This window comes from Archocentrus centrarchus, chromosome 3 (assembly GCF_007364275.1).
Source record: "Archocentrus centrarchus isolate MPI-CPG fArcCen1 chromosome 3, fArcCen1, whole genome shotgun sequence".
Lineage (NCBI taxonomy): Eukaryota > Metazoa > Chordata > Actinopteri > Cichliformes > Cichlidae > Archocentrus > Archocentrus centrarchus.
Genome location: NC_044348.1, coordinates 4517018 through 4536564, shown reverse-complemented (window position 1 = coordinate 4536564; position 19547 = coordinate 4517018). Strand labels below are relative to the sequence as shown.

At 38.5% G+C, this 19547-nt stretch overlaps 1 protein-coding gene across 3 annotated transcripts in view; it reads right to left on the bottom strand.

The window, feature by feature from the left end:
• Nucleotides 1–19547, bottom strand: part of luzp2 (leucine zipper protein 2) — a 148630-nt gene that overhangs the window by 36581 nt on the left and 92502 nt on the right. For 2 of the 3 annotated variants that reach the window (XM_030726331.1, XM_030726333.1), the window contains one exon: nt 2809–2871. The exons of the other annotated variant lie outside the window; for it this stretch is intronic. In XM_030726331.1, the coding sequence (XP_030582191.1) occupies nt 2809–2871 (63 nt within the window). The remainder of the gene's footprint in view (nt 1–2808; nt 2872–19547) is intronic. 3 annotated transcript variants of the gene reach the window in all.

The window sequence follows — 19547 nt, the reverse complement described above, 5'->3', positions numbered from 1 at the left end:
CGGACCTCAACATTATTGAAACAGTGTGGGATCATTCTGACACAGAACAGAACAAAAGGCAGCCAACATCCAAAGAAGAGCTTTGAATGTCCTTCAAGAAACCTGGAGAACTGTTCCTGAAGACTAAAGAAATGAGAAGAAAACTGGCCTAAGAGTGTTCAGGCTGTGTTGAAGAATAAAGGCGGTTATATTAAATGTTGACTTTGAAGATTTAACATCAGAATTTACAAACTCTGTTTTTGCCTTACACATTGTATTTCCATGTATGCTGACACATATTTCAATAAATCGCTGTATCTATTTCCCAGAAATAAGTCATGTCTGAAGAATCTTTCCCAGTACTGTATATCAGAATTGAAACTCAATAAAGATGTTTGAGTAAGTATAACTTTCTTTCCAGACACCAGACAAACTTTTAATAATGCTGTTCACAATTACCTCTGACAATTTGTTTTGTAGCTTTAGAATCCATCACTTTCTTTGACTCCACAATCATTACAGTGTGATTGCAGGCTCAGTCTGTAACCCTTTTAAACATAAATAACTTTCTGGGATGGAAGAAAGCACATGGAACAATGTTCTTCTTGCTGATTTACTTCACCATTTAAAGTCTCCCAAAGGAATTGAAGACAATGACCTCCATCTACCTGTGGTCACGAAAAGTCTAGTAGCTATTTGCTCCCTAAAGATCTCAAAGTCTACTAGCCTTGATAATAGATCTTCAGAAAAAAAATTCAGGCTGGCACAGAATGAGGACTGAGGATGGGATATTATGGTATATTAACTACAAGCATGCAATTTCTCACTATTTTGATGACTGCCTTTGCATGAAAATTCTGGCTCAGTATAGAGTGACCCACAACTTCAATCAGTATCTCTTCATTGCATTTGTACTCTTTCCAACACTTCTCCGAAGTGGTATAATCAGACAGGCTTCACAGTAAAATGTGCCATCAAACATCTCGGAGTTTGAATATGTGATGATGGCTTGGATAAGATTAACTGGTGAAATGTCAGGGATCTACAGCTGGAAGATTTATAGAAGGAAAGGGGCCTGTAATTTTCAACACCACTTTCCCACGTCTCAGTAGGGACTCAAGAATAACCTTAGTCTTGGGGTTGACTTTGAGGTCAATGAAAAGCTCTTCAGCGTGTAACACTTTTCAGCACGACGCTTTAGCTGATGATGTTCAAGACATTATGTCAAAAAAACAAAAAACTTTGCTGCATCTGTTTATTCTATGTTAACAACAATGCAGGATCCGAACTTAATAATTCACAGTCTCAAATTGCCTAATTCAGTCAGTTAAAATGATAAAACTCAGTTGACAATAGCTAACTTTAATCAACAAGGATAAGTGGAAGAGAATGGATGGATGGTTAGCTTCATGCTTTCATGCTAAGCTGTACTGTAGTAGCATTTGTCTGACTAAATGTATTCTGTTGCCAAGTATATCCACCATGCAGTCTAATATAACAGCTTTGCAAATAAAACACAGTTTTCATGTTTGTTTTAATGTTCAGTGTTTGTTGAATTTGTATTGGAGGAAGCATACTGCAGTGCTGTGGAACTTTCTCCTATTATACAGTCGGCTGTTTCTGTTGTGAAATAGAAGCATTAAGGTTAGAAGCATTTGTGGGGAAAAAAAAGTAATTTACATCTTTTTTAAGAGTACAGATTGCATACTCATACCTGCCAGGGTTTGAAGCTGCCCTGCCATTTTTACCTGAAATCATTCTGTCACTCAAAAACCTTCATAAAATCATCTGCAGCACTGATCAAACAAGCCTCTGATGCCTTTAAGGAGGTCTAGCCTACGGTCTTTTTCTCAAGAAATTCTCTATCCCCACACAGTGTCATCTGTCAAGCTGTCCATATCACCACATTGCACTAGGTAGTAAAAATCTTAAGTCATCCCACATACTGTAGCCTGAATACAGGAAAAGCCTGGATTTACCAACTGCATGAGTGCATAACTATAAAGCCCACAATTACACACCAGCTGCAGTGACTTGAGCATGTCATCAGGATGCCTGTAGGATCCACTGCCTTGTAAGATCCTGCATGGCTAGATTATAGCATGAGTGCTGGCCATCAGGAAGGCGACAGTGGCAGTTCAAAGCTCAGCTCAAGGCCTGACTAAGGATGTGGACCTGGTGGAAACTGCTGACTGTAAAAACTGGAAGCAGCGAAGAAGAGGAAAAGTGACAGCAAAAATGACACTGACCAAATGCACTCAAAGCTACTCTCACCACAACCTGAGTTTCTCAGATTGCACTGCACAGCCATCAAAAAGCTCACACTTAGAGACAAGTTGTTCTGAGATTCACTGGGCAGCCAAAACAAAGGCTGTGTGCTTACAGTATGTATGTGTGTGTGTGTGTGTGTGTGTGTGAGGAAGTGGGGGAGAGCGAGAGAGACAGGGGAGACAGAAATAGACCATTTTTAACCTTTAGCTGGTTCTTTATAAATCTTTCACCACATACAGGTTGCACGTTTTCTGATTAGAGCAGCAACTAATGAGCTAAATGATAGTGAATAACCATAATTCAAATAAAAAGAGACAAACATTCAATTATTTTAACAATTATAAATATGTTAATACTTTGCAGTAAATTGAAGATAATCACATTACATTTCTCAGTCAGAAAATTGTTTGTGCTTTGTTAAGACTACTTGCTCACAGCATGTCTGCAACATCTTAGAAACTGCACTTTTTTTCTACGAATAATAGACAATTAAGTAGCTGGAGCTGAATATTAACTATGCATGAGGTAAAACAGAATGTACTAATTGAAAATTCTTACCTCCTCAGCATAGGCATCGCAAAGTTTGTTCCCCGAAAGTAGCTTATTTTTCAAGCTCTTGTTCTGTAAAAGAAAAAAACGTGAAAGTGGTAATGACATTTGCATCTGCCCTGTACTCTCCTCCACTGCATGTTTCTTTAGCATTTCTGCTGCTTTATAAAAAGCACTGTTGACTCAGTGGGCTTTAGTTTCTCCAGCTGGGTATTTGGCTGTATAGGAGCTCTCGCAGCAAGTGCTTGGTTGCCTCTTGATTTCAGACTCAAAAGCAGTCAGGAGTGGCCTGTCTGACGATCTGAGAGAGCACTCAGTCTCGTAGGCTTCTTAAAGGTCAGAAATGTAGCTCAGGGCCAGACCCCCACTGAACTTTAAACTTGATCAGTAAATCTTAAAATCATTTGAATAGCAGTAAGTGGAGAGATGCCAAAGCATGGCCCTTGCGCTGTTGGTGCCAGTTAAGATCTAAATCCGGAGACAAATGAGTGATTTTGGACTTGGCAAGCCATACACACAGTGCCTGTTACATTAACGTGGGTTAGATGCATTAAAAACACTTATAGACAACTTTTTCAAAGTGCAGGGTAGCCAAAAAAATATACTCTGTTTTGTCCTGGATTGCAAATTCAGTTTATTCATTTGGGAAACATGGTTGAAGGCAGCAAACCCCCCCCCCCCAAAAAAAATATGCATATGAAAATGCACTACTATACTATACTATACTATACATGTTCTGGAAGTCTTGTGGGAACACACTTGAGCAGGAAGAACTCAGGAGACTAGGAGAACAAAATGATCACATGTTGACAGTGTTGTCGTCTATTAAGTATTTAAACATTAGTTGTTATTAAATTCTGACTCTCTTCCATGGCATGTCTTTTGTCCTGTCTCCCTCTCCTCACCCAGGCGCAGCAGATGACTGACCCTCCCTGAGCCTGGTTCTACTGGACGTTTCTTTCTGTTAAAAGGGAGTTTTTCTTTCCCACTGTCGCCTGATTGTTGAGGGTTTTTTTCTCTAATATTGCGGGGTTGTTACCCTACCCTTGAGGTGACTGTTATTGTAATATTAGCACCATATAAATAAAATTGAATTGAATCGAATAGTACAGACACCGGCTTTGTTTCTCAGAGGGCGTATTCGTACTGATTATTCACAACTGCAGTTCCTTCATGCCTACTCATATATTCAAATAAGGTTAACGTGGCTCCTTTATCGTTAGTGCTGACGAGGAGTAGGAATGTTATGTATGCAGAGCCTGTCTATTCTCCCAAAAATTAGAGGAGAGAGGCTCCGCTCAAGCCTTGGGGCCTAAATCATTACATTCTTTCAAGAGATTCCACTCTGAATGACCTTTGAGACCTTTCCAAATGGAGAGAGTCTTGCTTTAGTCAGGAAAGATCCTTTACAATATGTTTAAAAGGAAGTCTGTAATGACACAGTCAGGAGAGAGCAAATAAAGACAGAAGGGAAAATTGCCGGAAAGTGATAACAGCATTTGAGAGGGAGGGAATTTCCCTTTTTAATTGGCACTTTTTTAATTGGCACTGATCTGTTAGCAAGATTGGTCCTAAACCAACTTAATGCTTAACCCAAAGTAACCATCCAGATCTCTAGATGACTAAATCAGATAACACACTCAACCATGACAAAGGCTTACAAGAACTAAAATTGGACTGTGTCCAGCACCTGCAGATAGGAGAAAGTCATTCAGACTGTCTCTAATGTGATTTAAAACTAGACTGTCTCAGAAATGCTACTGCAGAGAGCTTCTCGGTAAACCCAGTATCATGTAGACAGATCATACCGCACCATACAAATAATGTGTACATTCTCCTCCCGCAGTTCAAAGGTACAGATTTAAGTGTGGTTCGCTGTGTTTTTGTGTATGCCTGATTGGTGACTTCTTACAAAGTATCAGCTGGAGCCCAACAACCCTAGTTAGATAAGTGTTTAAGAAAATTAATGGATGCATATTTGAGGGTTTTTGAAGGTGTGCATAACTGTGTTTCTCAAGGGGGGAAAAAAAAAAAACACATCATGTTTAGAAGTGTCTGCAGCCTTTTAACTGGTCTGTAGAAAGGCAAGACTCCAACTTCAGCTTTCTTTGGTAAAGTTCAGTTGTAAAATCAAGGGATTTAATTCACAGTCACTACATTTTCACTATCAATTTTATATTGGAGATTCTTTGGCTGTGTCCAAGGTAAACTGAAGAAGATGCCTTGAAAACAAAGATGTTTTGAAATAAATACAGGCGTCTAATGAATTATTTTATATTATTAGGAACAACATGACTCACCACAGGCAAGCAGCAGAGATATCTTCTTGTTAAAATTTCACAACTCAACAACAACCCTGGCTAGGCATAATTGGCAGCGTGGAGAGTGAGACAGAGATCATCTTCTTGTTAAAATAATGCAGTCAAACACAGATATAAATAACAATTCTATTTATAGCAAAAAAAAAAATTAGATACAATAACACCCTTTTGAAGCACCAGTCCAAATACGTGTAATTGTACTGTTTTGTGTTGGTTGTAACAGAAGAAAAACCTTGGTCCCCATAAAGTTGTTATAACAGTGTTTGATTGTTAGTGCATCAGGAGAGGTCACCACTTTCTCTCCTTCAGTAAAATATTCTATTAAAGCCGAGGTGCTGACACCTTGAAAGTGGCAACCCCTCCTGATGCATTTTACAGTGCCGGTATCATTGGTTAGCTCACATTCTTGAGTCTATGAAGAGCTGAGTTGACTGACTAGAAAAAAAATAAAAAATTCCTGAATCAGCAGCAAATAGTGGCGCTTGACTAGTAAGACCAAAGAATCATAAGTAAATGGACATGCAAATTCTATCACAGATACTGTAGACTGAGAGATGCTGGACAGATACCAGTGCTGCCATTGCTCTGAAATTAGAAAAAAGATCAGTTGAGTGTGCTTTCCAAACTTCCATTCAAATGCACAGAGAGCATTCATGCACGGAAACAGTATATTCAGCACCGACTGGGTGCAGAAACATTTGCCTGTACCCTGAAATTCCAGTCCAAACTTGCTATGGGACTCAGACAGAGGAAGATCTAAGCAACTACTGAGTGCCTGGAAATGCTAGGAACTCAGGGGGGGAGGCTTTGCTGGGAGTGGTGGGGAAGGAAATGATGTTGCATTATTTTAGCTTGGGGTTAAAACGAAATAACAACAAAAAAAAAGTAGTAACTGAATAATTTAAACCAGAGGTTAAGGACGGGCCTATGCATGGACGGGCCGACCAACTCATTTGGTTGCCATTTTTTTCTACCACAGTCAAACATGATACAAAAACAATCTTGCTCCCAGACATGATACTATGGTTACATACCAATTTACACGAACTATGTCCTGGACTTTTGGGAGATTTTGGTTTTTCTAGCAGGAAGAAGCTGACCAGACATTTTAGGGTATTGTCTAAATGCACTCATTCAAAACACTAACTTGGATGACCTCTGCATCAGTTGATTGAGGAATCCAAACAGTGTATTGATTAAAACTAAATTAAAAGTGAATCCAAACAGCAAAAGGAATGATGGAAGAAAATTCCCTCTGCAAGCATGGACACAGTCCACAGCCACCAGTTCACTATAAGGGCCACCAGACCCTTTCTGGGACATGCCTGGGATTACGCTGCTTTTCAGTCATAACTATAACAACCGCATTTCTTCTTACCTCTCAGATTAACGTCCCTGCTCACCATCCCTGTCCTGAAGCTACACAGTCACACTGTGGTTTGTAAAGTGTGAGTCTCTGTGAAACACATCAAAATATGCTCACTGTGTTCCCTCTGGACTTGGAACTGCCAGCATGATCAGCTGGTTAAGATTAAAGAGTATAATGCAAAAAAGCAAAGAGAAATGTGCAAAACTTGACTTGACAAAGCTTGCAAATCAAAAACATAGCAAACCAAAAAAGAGCCAATTGACTTCGATGGGAGATAATCATTAAAATAAACAACAATGTAATGTGCAGGGGACAAAAAGATACAGTACATGTCTTGTTTTTTTAGCAGAAACAGGGCTGTGGGCTTTCGAAACATTACAAACAGTTGCCTGCATGTTAGCATTTAGCTCAAAACACAGTGCCCACATAGAAATACACAGAGCTGTTAGCATGTAGACTCTGATTGATGGAACATCAGAATCAAATTAGTCTTATGTCATCACCAAGCAGAAATTGTCCTTTGACATTATAGATAATTATGTGACTGGATCTAGTGTCATCAAGTATAGTATCTGCTGGCTGGATAAAAGTCTGGCAGTTTCACCAACAAAATATTAATGTGCAACTGAAATATTGCTGAAAGACACAGAGCCAGGATATCATTGATTATCTGGCCCAATATTTTCACAGTCAAACTACTGATCACTGTGTACTTGACATTTTCTTTTGCATTACATCATAATTATTGATTATTTCACCATAAATTATTTATGGTGGTGTATTCACTTTGAAAAAACAGGCAGTTTTCTGAACATGCGATACATTCTGGACTTTCCTTTTAATTCATTTTTTACGCCCACACCCGTAAAGTGCACTATACACTTCATCACATACATAACACAAACTCTTAGCTGAGGTAATGAGTTGTTTTGTGAGTCGATGAGGCAAAGCTGACCAAGTCTCAATTTCACACAGTGACACCTTCTTTCACCACTACAGAGGGACCACCTTTTGAGGACATGTAGAACTGGCAGCCATTATAAAATGTGAGCCTCAGGACATACTCAGAGAGAAAATAAGATTCTCTGGAGCTTATACTGTATGTCACAGTGCATTAGCCAAAATGAGATGCAACATGCTGCACATGGCATGATGTGTTTTTCCCGCAGTATTGTCAATATGCAGGCCTAAAAATAAAGACAGAATTTTACATGTTCATGTTGTCCATATTTTTATTTAAAAATGCAACAGCATCTAAAATAGGAGTACAAAATAGCCTTCAGTTTCTCACAGGACCTTATGACTGTCCCTTGACTATCGGTAACGCCTTTCTTTTGGCTATGTGATCATTTTGAATACACAATCATATAAAGTTGAACAGGAATTTGTTGATGAATTTAGTGAAATTATAGCAAATAATTCTAAAGTAAATAAAATGTAATGCACACAGCAATATAGACTGTCACAAGCACCTAAAAGACTTTAGCACAAAAAAAAAAAAGGTTATTTCCGCACATTGTAAAGTGCTGTTATGCTCACAGCCCCTAAGTGCTGATATTTACTGTCCATCTAGGTCAACTTTCATACTACTCAACAGCCATCAGTGCAGGATCCTTTTAGCCTCAGTGTGAAGCGTCAGAAACCAACTCTTCTGGAAACACATTTTGTATTTAATCTCAGTCAAGTTGTTCCCACATTTACACCATGGAGTGTGAATGCAGCGTGCATAATAAACTGCCATATTTCATATTTATGGATCAAACCCTCCCACGCGGTGCCTTCCACCCAGCCCTGCAAAGTTTAAATAAACTATGAAAAGTGCATTGCATTTACTGTTGACATTTTTATTTCAAACAAGTAGAGTCACACTGGCCGTGGCGTGCACATTGCCTGACACCACTTGCAAGTGCGGCGCTGTTGTCATAACATATTTCGGCTTAAAAGGTCAATAAGATTCATTGTTAATGGCAAAAACAACTCAAAAGGACAAGATGATTCTGTGGCATCTCTATTTTAACAGCTTACGTGTCATGAAAACATGGCTTCATTATTTATGTTGATTAAAGGCCACAATAAACTACTGTATGCCTGCAGAAAACAAAAATGCAGCCACCGGCTCTATCCATCCATTAGCTATACACGCTCTGCCCTGGAGAGGGTCATCGGAGCTGGAGCCCGTTCATGCTGACATCAGGTAAGAGGCGGGGTATACTCTAGATATGTTAAAGTCAATCACATGGCTAACACAAAGCGACAGACAACCATCCATGCATACAGTCATACTCATGGCCATATATGATAACAGATTAAGCTAACCTGCATGTATTTGGGATGTGGGCAGAAACTGGAGCGCACGAAGAATATGCCAGCACCACCCAAAAAGTCACCAACAATGCACAACCCTGTTTTGGTGGAGAAATCAGAAGGAACTAAATGTTTTTTTTAAAATATATATAGTCTCACTTAAGAGTTCCCTCTAGGATTTAGTGAATGTTTTAAGAATAGCAACCACTTCCAACTTTATAAATAATAACTTTATAGATGATGTTTAATGTCAGCACTTACACTTACTTAGCTGGACAAAAGGAACTCAAGTCTGTTGCTGTGCTGACCGTGCTGCAAACCCACCAGTCTCCTATTATCTTGAGAGCACACACAAACATTTGGATGTGAAGTGAAAGAACTTGCTACAGTATGTCTTAAGGAATTAGACCTTTTTTTTTAAGTCCACGACTTTAATTATGGACTATTTAAAGAGTTCAGATTAAGTGAACAACATATTCCTTTGTTAAACATTCTCATTATTGTTTCCCATGTGGTTTTGGTTGGCTGCTGTAGCATCGTTTTCAATATAATAAACTTGAAAACATGCAGTTGTTAAAGTATTAGGAGCACTTTGTATTGTTCAGTTGTAATTATGTACAAAAGGCTTGTAAATACCAGTTGTTTAAAGCCCATAATTAAAGATCTTGAGCACGACAGAAAATCAGCATCTGAAGCAAGACTGCTTGATGTAAAAATATGTAAAACTTTTCAACTGTACATTTTCCAGATTATGCCAGATATGTCAAAAAGGTGATCACAAAGGGTCTGTTGATCAAGCAAAAACAGGAAGAACAAAACAAACCCTGACCTTAACACCAGAACCTTTGCTTATTGTTCAGTGTGAGATCAGGTCATAAAAACTACAATAAAAACAAAAAAACACACACAAAAAAAGAATAATGTTGTGTATTTTGCCCTGACCCTCAAATTTATGCTCATTATGAATTTCAGCTTTAGCCATATTTTTACTCAACAAATGTTATTTCTCTTGGATCTCAGCCTCCCATGGGTTAAAGAATGCACGTATTTAATAAAATAAAAACTTCAGTTTATTTGACAGCCTCTGTCATATATTAATGAGCAGATTCCACACATAACATAGCCAATTCAAATCACTGTCAGTACAGACCCATAGAAACTCACACTGGAAGAAAATTAAGGTGGAGCCTGCACAAGAAGCTGTGTTGCTGTCAAACGCATCTAATATACATTACAGGCATTAGCAAAACAAATATTTTGCTGCTGATAAGCTATTAAATATAACATACCCCCTGATATCTTATACAGGCATGCTTGACAGCTTGAGTTGAACTTGTCTTGGCAGATCCTTAAGGACTCACGAGGGGGTATTATGCATAAGTGAACAGACTGCTTTCTTGTCACTGGCCCATTGTTCTGATGTACAATCATATGCTGCTGCTGCGCGCATGCACACACACACACACACACACACACACACACACACACACACACACACACACACACACACACACACACACTCAAGACCAGCAAGAAATGGGAATGAAATGAAACAGACAACAAAAAGGAAAAAAAAAAAAAATCACAAATAGCTGTGTGTTTGCAAATTATCAATCCTCCAGTACAAAGACACTCCAGTATTTTCTCAGGCATTTTTTTCTCAGTCAGGATGCCTCCCTGCATAATGATGGTGCATTAGATTTTGCTTTGATGGAAATATTGTCCATATATTCGTATGAACTGACCACAAGCTTCATTTCAGTGCTTCTTTATAGATATTGCCTCTCTGCATTTCTCATCAAGTAGCTGTTGAGACGTGCCACACGATGCCTGACAAGGCTTCAGGCTATTCGAAGAAAGGAGATAAGATGAACTCTATTGATCCTCTCAGGGAAATTGGGAAGGCTTGGTGTTTCAAAAAAGAGCTGAAATATTCCATGTGATGTAGCCTGATTTACCACTGGCATAATAATAAAGCTGCAGTGCATCCCTGAACACTAATACTTTCTGGTCATTTGATTCACTGTCATTCCCTGTATTTTTTCCAAGCTGAATCAAAAATTTCTGGAAGAAGCTGATAAATCAGATGGGAATTATGATAGTGAGACATCTATAATGTAGAAAGTGATTATTCTAAGAGATGAATTCAAGTAGCTCAGCTATAAAATATGAATAATGACCAGATAAATGGACGTAACTTCAAGCTGAATAGCTTAAAGCTGGAAATACACAGTGGCCCAAACCTCTTCTCTTAATCTAAGCATTTTGGTGTACATGTTCAAAGTTTACTTCATGTGGCATTCATTATGATGTGCACAGCGAGCACAGTTAACATAGTTGGCTTAATAACCAGGCATAACTACATTTTTTTCCCCCTCTCTTTAAAGTTTAAACATGTCAATAACAAAATAAAACGACTATGCTCATAAATATTCCTTAACAGGCACCAATAACACATGATGACACAAGAGTTGTGGTAAGGCAATTAAAACTATTCAGCTAAGGTTAGGGAAAGAAGTGAATTTAGCTCCAGTGTCAAATGGGTTAGCCATAATTATAAGCTGCTGCCTGATTTTTACTTGCAGGAAAAGATTACTGACATGGTTACAAATACCCAGTGATAACTACTTGTTCCAAGAGATGACACACACTTCATTACATCTTTCAACTGCCAACTAACTTTGTCACCTGACGAAGTTTGTGCACTGAATTGTTTTGACACCAGGGAAGATTTGGGACTTTGGAGGACAACAGAGTTTTATTAATCAGGTTATTCCAAACTGTCAGTGAGATGAAAATGAGGTACTCTGTTTAATTGGTTCCAATCAGAGAAAAAAAAAAAGTGAGCACACCACACTGCATGAAAATTAACAGCTAGGTGTGATGATGTGTGAAGCGATATTTTGCAGCAGTAGAAAACTTCTCTGGTTCCTGCCAGTTTGTATTTGGTTATAAGGCTGCCACGGTGCATGACACGGGAAGTAAGCTAATTCAGTGCACTTTCCTAATACAGTGCTAAAGATGTGACAGCGTTTCCTGTAGCTGTAGTCATTATGTAAATGATGCTGCATCTCACTGAGAACTAACAAGTTTGTTTATGAGTTACATTAAACACCTGCAAGGAAAAGTAAGGGAGTCCTCAACAATAGAATCAATAACATCTCCAGAAGTTGTCAGTTTTGCTGCCTGCCGTTATCATCAGCTAGAACTGTTTGGTATGATATGTGTTTGTTGTTACATCAGAGTTGCACTTGTTGTGGTTTAAATTAACATCATGCACATAAGGACAGGTTTGGCTAAGCAAAATAAGAGGAGACTGTAAACTAGCTTAAGAACAGTGAGAGTAAAGCAAAAACACTGAAGCTACAAAAAGGCAAAATTGTGCAGATTTTCTTCTAAAATAAGAAATAAGAGGCACAGATTTTCTCAGAGGGCCCTTTTTGTGCTTTAACACAGCCCATTCCTTTTGTTAATGTCAGACCATCACTTTTTTTTTTTTAAACAGGCTAAAAACAAAAGGCAATATTAGACCAGCAGCAAAACACTACACGTAAATAAACACGCACACTGAGACAAATAAAGGGCAGTGAAAGCTGCTTCAGATGCCTTTCCTATCTAATTTTTTCTTGTTTCTTCAGTAGTGTTTACCCTCAGTGAGCAACGTAAATATTGACTGAAAAAAAAATACTCTTCTGTTGCTGGAATTGTCTCATATAAACAGAAATAAAAGATTAATGTATAAACTGGATGTGTGATTATAGTTATTTACTTTGACAGACACACATGGTCATAATGTCCTTTCTCACGTCTTGAAGGAAAGACTTATCAAAAATCATTAATTTCTTCCCTTTCATTAAAAATATTTTTATTTGATATCACCATCTGGCATAACAGTCCTGCAAAATATTGATTAATGCGTCTTCAAGTTCTACCATTTCCAACTAAGGACTTTGTGGAATTCATGAACACATTAGTCATTAAGGTGGTGATTTTACAGTGGAGGAGCGAGAAGCAAGGGATGGTTTGATGGTAAAGCAAAGCAACATGTCTGTATGTTGAGTACATTGGAAAAGTCCCCCTGTTGTTGTGCAACAAAGTTGACAAAGTTATGAACAGTTTTCACAGAGCTTCAAATATTGTCATATAAATAAAAAAGCAATACATGCACTTCTCTGGTAATGTTACCAGATGGCCTCTTTCACCACTATTTTACAGGTAATTTGCAAAGTTTGACACATAGCACATAACACAGGATCAGATGGGCCCTAAAGTGTCATATTTCATCACCAGTGGAGCAGTCGCCACCAGAAAGGCCAAGCAAAATATGTGATCAGCATCTACCAGTTTTATAATTTCATTCATGAATGTAGGGGAAAAAATCTGGGAGAGGAATTCGTTCTAAATTGATTCTCCCTCCCTAGGCATGTTGGTTAAAAAGGTAGGCTAAGTTGCATAACCTCCATAATAGAACATATGCTCATGTTTTCCCAAAGTGCAAAACATTAGCACATACTCTCACTGTTTATTTTGCATAAATGAACACTGACAGCTTTTAAATCGTACTTCCTTTAATGTTCTGCTGATCTAGCTCTGAGTCTCAGCTAAAGTGAAGTAGTCATAATCCTTCTCCTCGCATACAAGGTCTTGATTAATCAGGCCCCATCTTATCTTAAAGACCTTAAAGTACCACATCACCCAAACAGATCACTTCACTGTTAGACTGCTGGTTTACTTATGGTTGTTAAGGGATTTAAGAGTAGAATGGGAGGCACAGCCTTCAGCTTTCAGGCCCATCTTCTGTTGAACCAGCTCCCAGTTTGGATTCAGGAGACAGAGACCCTCTCTGCTTTTAGGATCAGGTTTAAAACTTTCCGTTTTGATAAAGTATATAGTTAGGGCTGAATCAGGAGACCCTGAACCCTCCCTTAGTTAGGCTGCAATGGCCTTAGGTTGCTGGGGGGGTTCCCATGATGAAATGAGTATTTCTTCTTCATTCATCCCTTTTCACTCTGTTTATACTCCACTTTGTATTTAATCACTAGTTATTATTAATCTCTCTCCCCTCACCCCCAACCAGTTGCAGCAGATCGCTGCCCCTCCCTGAGCCTGGTAATGTTTTTCTTTCCCACAGTCACCAAGCGCTTCCTCATAGGGGCCGTCTAATTGTTGGGGTTTCTCTGTATTACTGCATTACATCTGTATCTCTGTATTACAAAATAAAGTGTCTTGAGGCAACTGTTGTTGTGATTTGGCAGTATTTAAAAAAATGAGAATTGAATTGAATTGAATGATCACAATCTTTTAAGCTCAGTAAAAATTTCATGGCAAATTCTGACCAAATTAAAAATCTAAGAAATGTGGTTATCATTGATGCTACAAGGCCGCCTGGGGTCCAGCTTCCTGTCAAAATAACGATACAGAAATATTTAAAGTCCATTTCAATATTTTCCTTTAGAATAAGCCTCTATTTTTTTGCTATTCTCTGATGTCTTGACACTGTCCCATAGTGTCAAGACATTTTGAAATTGAAAGTCCTGTGAAGTCACAGTGTTTGTTCAAACAGCCTCTAGCTACAATAAAATAAGGGGAGGGGGGGGTGTAATTTTCTGAACATCTCAAGGAAATATCTGCAGTCACAGCCTTCATCAGCTGTGAAGTACTTGGATATATTTCTGTAAAAAAAAAAGGTGGGGGTGGGGTGGGGTGGGGGTGGGGGGTGGGGGGCTCCACTTTACAGTGTCACAGCTGACTACCACAGAAAACTGGTCACTTGTCTGGAAGCTGAGGGCCAGAAATCAATATCCATGGCGGAGTATGAGGCATAAAGCAAAACTGCTAAGTGACAGCATGGCATCAGCCCCCTGCACACATGCGGCCTCTCTCAAACAAGTTTCTATCATTTGAGTTTAGTGCCCGTATCCATGAAGCCACAAGTAGCAAAATTCTTCTATTAAGTGCAAAACAATGTGGAGAGTGACACAAATATGATTGCACTTGTAACAGAACGTCTAAGGCTTATGCATAAATGTAGGAGATGCCAGCAGGTGGCTGAGTTACCCAGACATACATCCCACACACTCCAAACGAGGAAGTGTGATTTTTTCACTTCAAGCTGACGCAAAGCTCAGACAGAAGTAACACTTTGAGGGCAGAGGTAACTTTGTGGCTGATTGTTACTCTGCTTCCACTGTGGAGCTGAGACTTGCAATGATTCATTCATGCCCATGAGTTTTCTAATGACTTATGAAATGCAACAATATATACTTTAAGTCATCAAACCTCCCACTAAACCACCCTCTAAGGCAGTGTATGTGTTAGGGGTGTAATTGTTCTCAAAAATGATTCTCAAAATCCACCTTTGTTTGTTTTTTAAGAGGAGATGATTATGGAAAAATGGGGGAAAAAAGTATTTTTACCCAATGCTTGAACTCTTGGTCCAGATAGGCTTATATTGTTATATATTTGTCATGTACGGCTGTGTTGCAGGTAGAAAGTGGACCCCAACGCAGGATACAAAAGACGGAGGTAAGATGTCAATTCAGCTTTTATTTGGCGTGACCAGGACAGAAGGCAGGGCTGGACCGAACCAACAGCAAACTCAGAAAAACAGAAGAATAACTTGACTTGAATTCTGAGAACTTAAGCAAAACACAGAATGCACACAGCAGGGGAGCAAATGACGACAACGCGACAACAGGCTGAGAAAACCTAAATACACGAGAGATTAACGAGGGGAGTGGGAACAGCTGGGAACACGGGAAATACTAATCATAATGACAAGACCAAGGGACGCAAAACTGCCCATGACAGACAGAGACCAAATGACTATCAAAATAAAGCAGGAAGCCAGACGGGGGAACAAGGACGCAGACCTGACACATGGAAACACAAGGAAATGGAAACAACAAACTGAGGACCAATACAAAATATAACAAAAAACACTGGGCCCAGGACCATGAAAATATTCCTTTACCTGAATAACCTTTAAACCTTACAGCTTTCACCAAACTAGCATGCTTTCCAAATATCCAATGAGCATAAGCAATGTGAGCCTGTGGCTAATTATCTTAGTCCATAATATCAGTTATGTAAATGTTTTAAGTCATTAAAGTTATGAAGCTATTTCTCGTTCTTGTAGTTACACACATAATGTTTACACAACGCAATACTCTTAGTAAAAATGCTTAAAGAGGCACTCAGTTAAACCGAGTATTTTACTACAAAGCTTGGCTGACATATTAATATTGTCCTTGCAGTTCTTAGCCTACCTATTTATAAGTATTTATATGTATTCATATGTATTTAACTGGTAATTATGTGACAATGCACCTCATGCAGTACGACGTAGTAAATAATGTAATGAATTGCTGTCACCAGGGAGTCAATAAATAACATAGTCCATTATTTTTTAAAAAGATAAGTCATTTGGATGCTGTCATTTGAGTAATTAGCCCAACACTGGTGATGTTACATAGTTCAGACATGTTTAAATTGATTTGATTTGTTTTTTGTTTTTTTTAGATGCATAGGTTGCATATGTATAGCAATCTCTTCAAAAACATTTTACTTCCTTATACTTCAGTGTGTAGTTAGGACGTACTTTCTAGAAAAACAATAAGTTTCAAATAACCCCAAATATATTTGCAGTTACAGTGTTCGTAGCCCCTTAACTGGCAAGGGCCCGGTGACGGGCCGTTTGTAGTCCCTTTTATATGGCAGGCTCGACCCTCCCATTTTTATTGACACGTCATTCGGCCAATCATGTAACTGGCTGCACCAAATCACCTGACAAAGCTACGTGACGCCCTCTGAGTATTATTGGCTCTGGGAAACCCATTTCTTAACATTATTGGCCGAATGAGGTGTCAGTCAAAATGGGCGGGTCTAGCCTGCCATATAAATGCACTTCATTCGGCCCGCGGACCAGACGCAGCCGATTAATAGGCTATGAAATGGGTTTTTCAGAGCCAATAATAACCAGAAGGCGTTATGTAGTTTTTGTCAGGTGATTTTTTTGCTGCCAGTTAAGGGGTTAAATTACACTGTAATTTTTTAGAAAGGGAGTGCTTTTTATCTATGAATTCTTCATCTGCAGGTTTGAGGATATTTTGGGTACCCATGTTTACGTTTACTGCTATCTGCCATAGACAGAGAAAACAAATTTATGCTTGTTTTTTTTCAGCATTTGATATTTTCTGACAAAGTGTAAATGCACTGCATAATAGTGAAAATCTGACTGTAACAGCATCTCGAGTGTTTAAATCACTCTACATTTTGGAACAGTGAGCGCTCCTAAATTTTGGACAGAGCAACTCTCTTCTACATAGCACTATAATAGATCACACACTTGCAATTTCCAGGCTGTGGTTTCAAACTAATTGGAAAATCTCAGACTATAAGAATAAAATATCGAGATTCTGAAACTAATGCATATTACCTGTAAATAAAACAAAATTGCTGCATTGGCTATTTCACAGCTGGTAACTGCAATTTGTCTTTTTGCATATTACAGCACTTCAGCAGCGTTGGGAAGAAACACAGATTTAATACAAACCGCCCTCTGGGTCCCAGGTGGAACACGCCCTCCTGTTAGTATGAGACATTAAACCCACACACTGTATTTTCTGTTTTACCTGCCACTCCAGATTTCATTACAGACAAGCAAGGGCAGAATTACTGTACCTCATGATTTGCATAATCTCTAAATAGCCTTTTTCTCCTCACAGACTGTTCAATTAGTTTATTGTGTTTATGTACAAATTCACTGTCTATGGAAGACAGCTTTAGCTATCTTTGCAAATTCTCCAGGTGTGGGTTTTCAAGTTTAAATAAAAAAAAACAACAGCAAAGTATTAGGAAAGTGAGTGTCATATAGTCCATAATATTAAGCATTCTGACATCATCTATTGCATAAGACTGACGATAAACTGACAAGAAACAGCACAAGAAAGCAACTTTAGCACAGCAGCCTCTGCTATAGATGATAATGTTTGCAGCCTCACCCTGATCACAAAATCACTCCAATGCAGGTATTATCCATATTGCTGACTGCATCAAAATCCCATACACTTTCAGTCTTCGCCTTTCCTTAAATACCTTATGTCTCCTTTTTTCTCACCTCACACAGAAAATGAAAAGATACCACATAATCTTACCAAAGCTAAAAACTAAAAATGAAATAAATAAATGAACAAACCTACATCAAGTAACGTTTACTTTGTGCAGAAACCCTAATCAAAACAAATGATGTTTCAATAAGGAGCCAGACAGTCACAGTGCCAACACTGATTTCTGATGCACTTAAGCCGGAATACAATTAGGGCTGGGCAACACTGCTAAAAAAAATTAATGTCTTGATACGCATGTTTACGAGAAATCACAATATACAACAAACCCTAACAGCATTTAATTTTACTATTGAAATCACAGATCTGAACTAAAATAGTTTCTATACATCCACAAAACTAACGGCATATTTAATTTAAATAAAAGTCTGTAATTTTAAATGATAACAATTCAGATCAGCAGACATCCAAGGACACGCACAATGTGTTGAAATGCACTCCACTGTTCAACGATGGGCACCTACGGGTATTGGGCTGGTTTTGTCATGCAGACCTGGAAGTCCTGGCCTTGTTAGTGCTCTTTGTGGCATGTCAGTGACTCCCTGTTGTGACTGTGCAAAAATTAACATTACCACCATGAAGCTGCACACACTCTGAAGAGCATGCATAAAAAAAGTACTAATTTACTTGAATAGAGAAAAAATATTCCGTAAAGCTATACGTGTAATAGTCCCATTTGTGTCTTATTAATCATGTGTATCCAAAGATAAACATCATTTACCTTAAAAAGATTTGTCCTCAGTTGAAATACCAGAAAACTGCTGTTCACCTTTATAGTTATCGTCATATAAACTGGCAAACAATAAGGTGCATTTGCCGTATTTACTCCTGAAAGTTTTAGACACTGACTGAGAAGAAGCGACAGTCTGTTAACCCACCTACTCACCCCGAGCCACATTCTATTGAACTCCAGGCTGTCCAATGAACTGAAGTGTGTGTGTGGTTTATGGCGAAACCAGAAATTCAATGACAAGCCTCCTGGGTTTCTCCCCTGATCTCAGTGGAGGAAGAATCAATGCTGCGAGTGAAGAGTGCTGAGGTAAGAGCTGTTTTGGTAGTGGAAATTGTGTGAAATGGACATGACATCATAACCTAAAAGCACTTAATCTCTGCAACAAAAATGAGAGAAATTCAAAAGGAGAAACAAGAAACAGGCCTGGCACTGCCCGTGTTTCACTTTTATCATTATATTTTATTGAAGCTTGAATCCATAATCAAAGTTTTATTTTTCTACTTAAAGCCTCATTTATTTGATTTATCTTCAAGGCAACTGAAAACTGTGAATTTGTTACTCAATATGTGCTAATTGTGTGGGTGGTCTCAAATCAGCTCTTAGAAATGTCATCAATGGTTGCTGATTACTCATATTGTTTTGTTTTTTTTTTTTCCTTTTTGTTATTGTCATCTTTATTTCCTGGTTTTACATGTTAGATTTTTAAACTCTTTCATAAGGATCCAAAGAGTAACATCTGCTCTCACTTGGTGACCAATTTATATGTTTTGATTTATTTGCATCTAAAAAGGTCACACCATCCTGACATCTGGGCTACCACGGACAAGTCTGAATGAAATATGGTAGCTGCTACTGTGCGGATTGAACGGTAAATTATGTATCTACATGTACTGTAT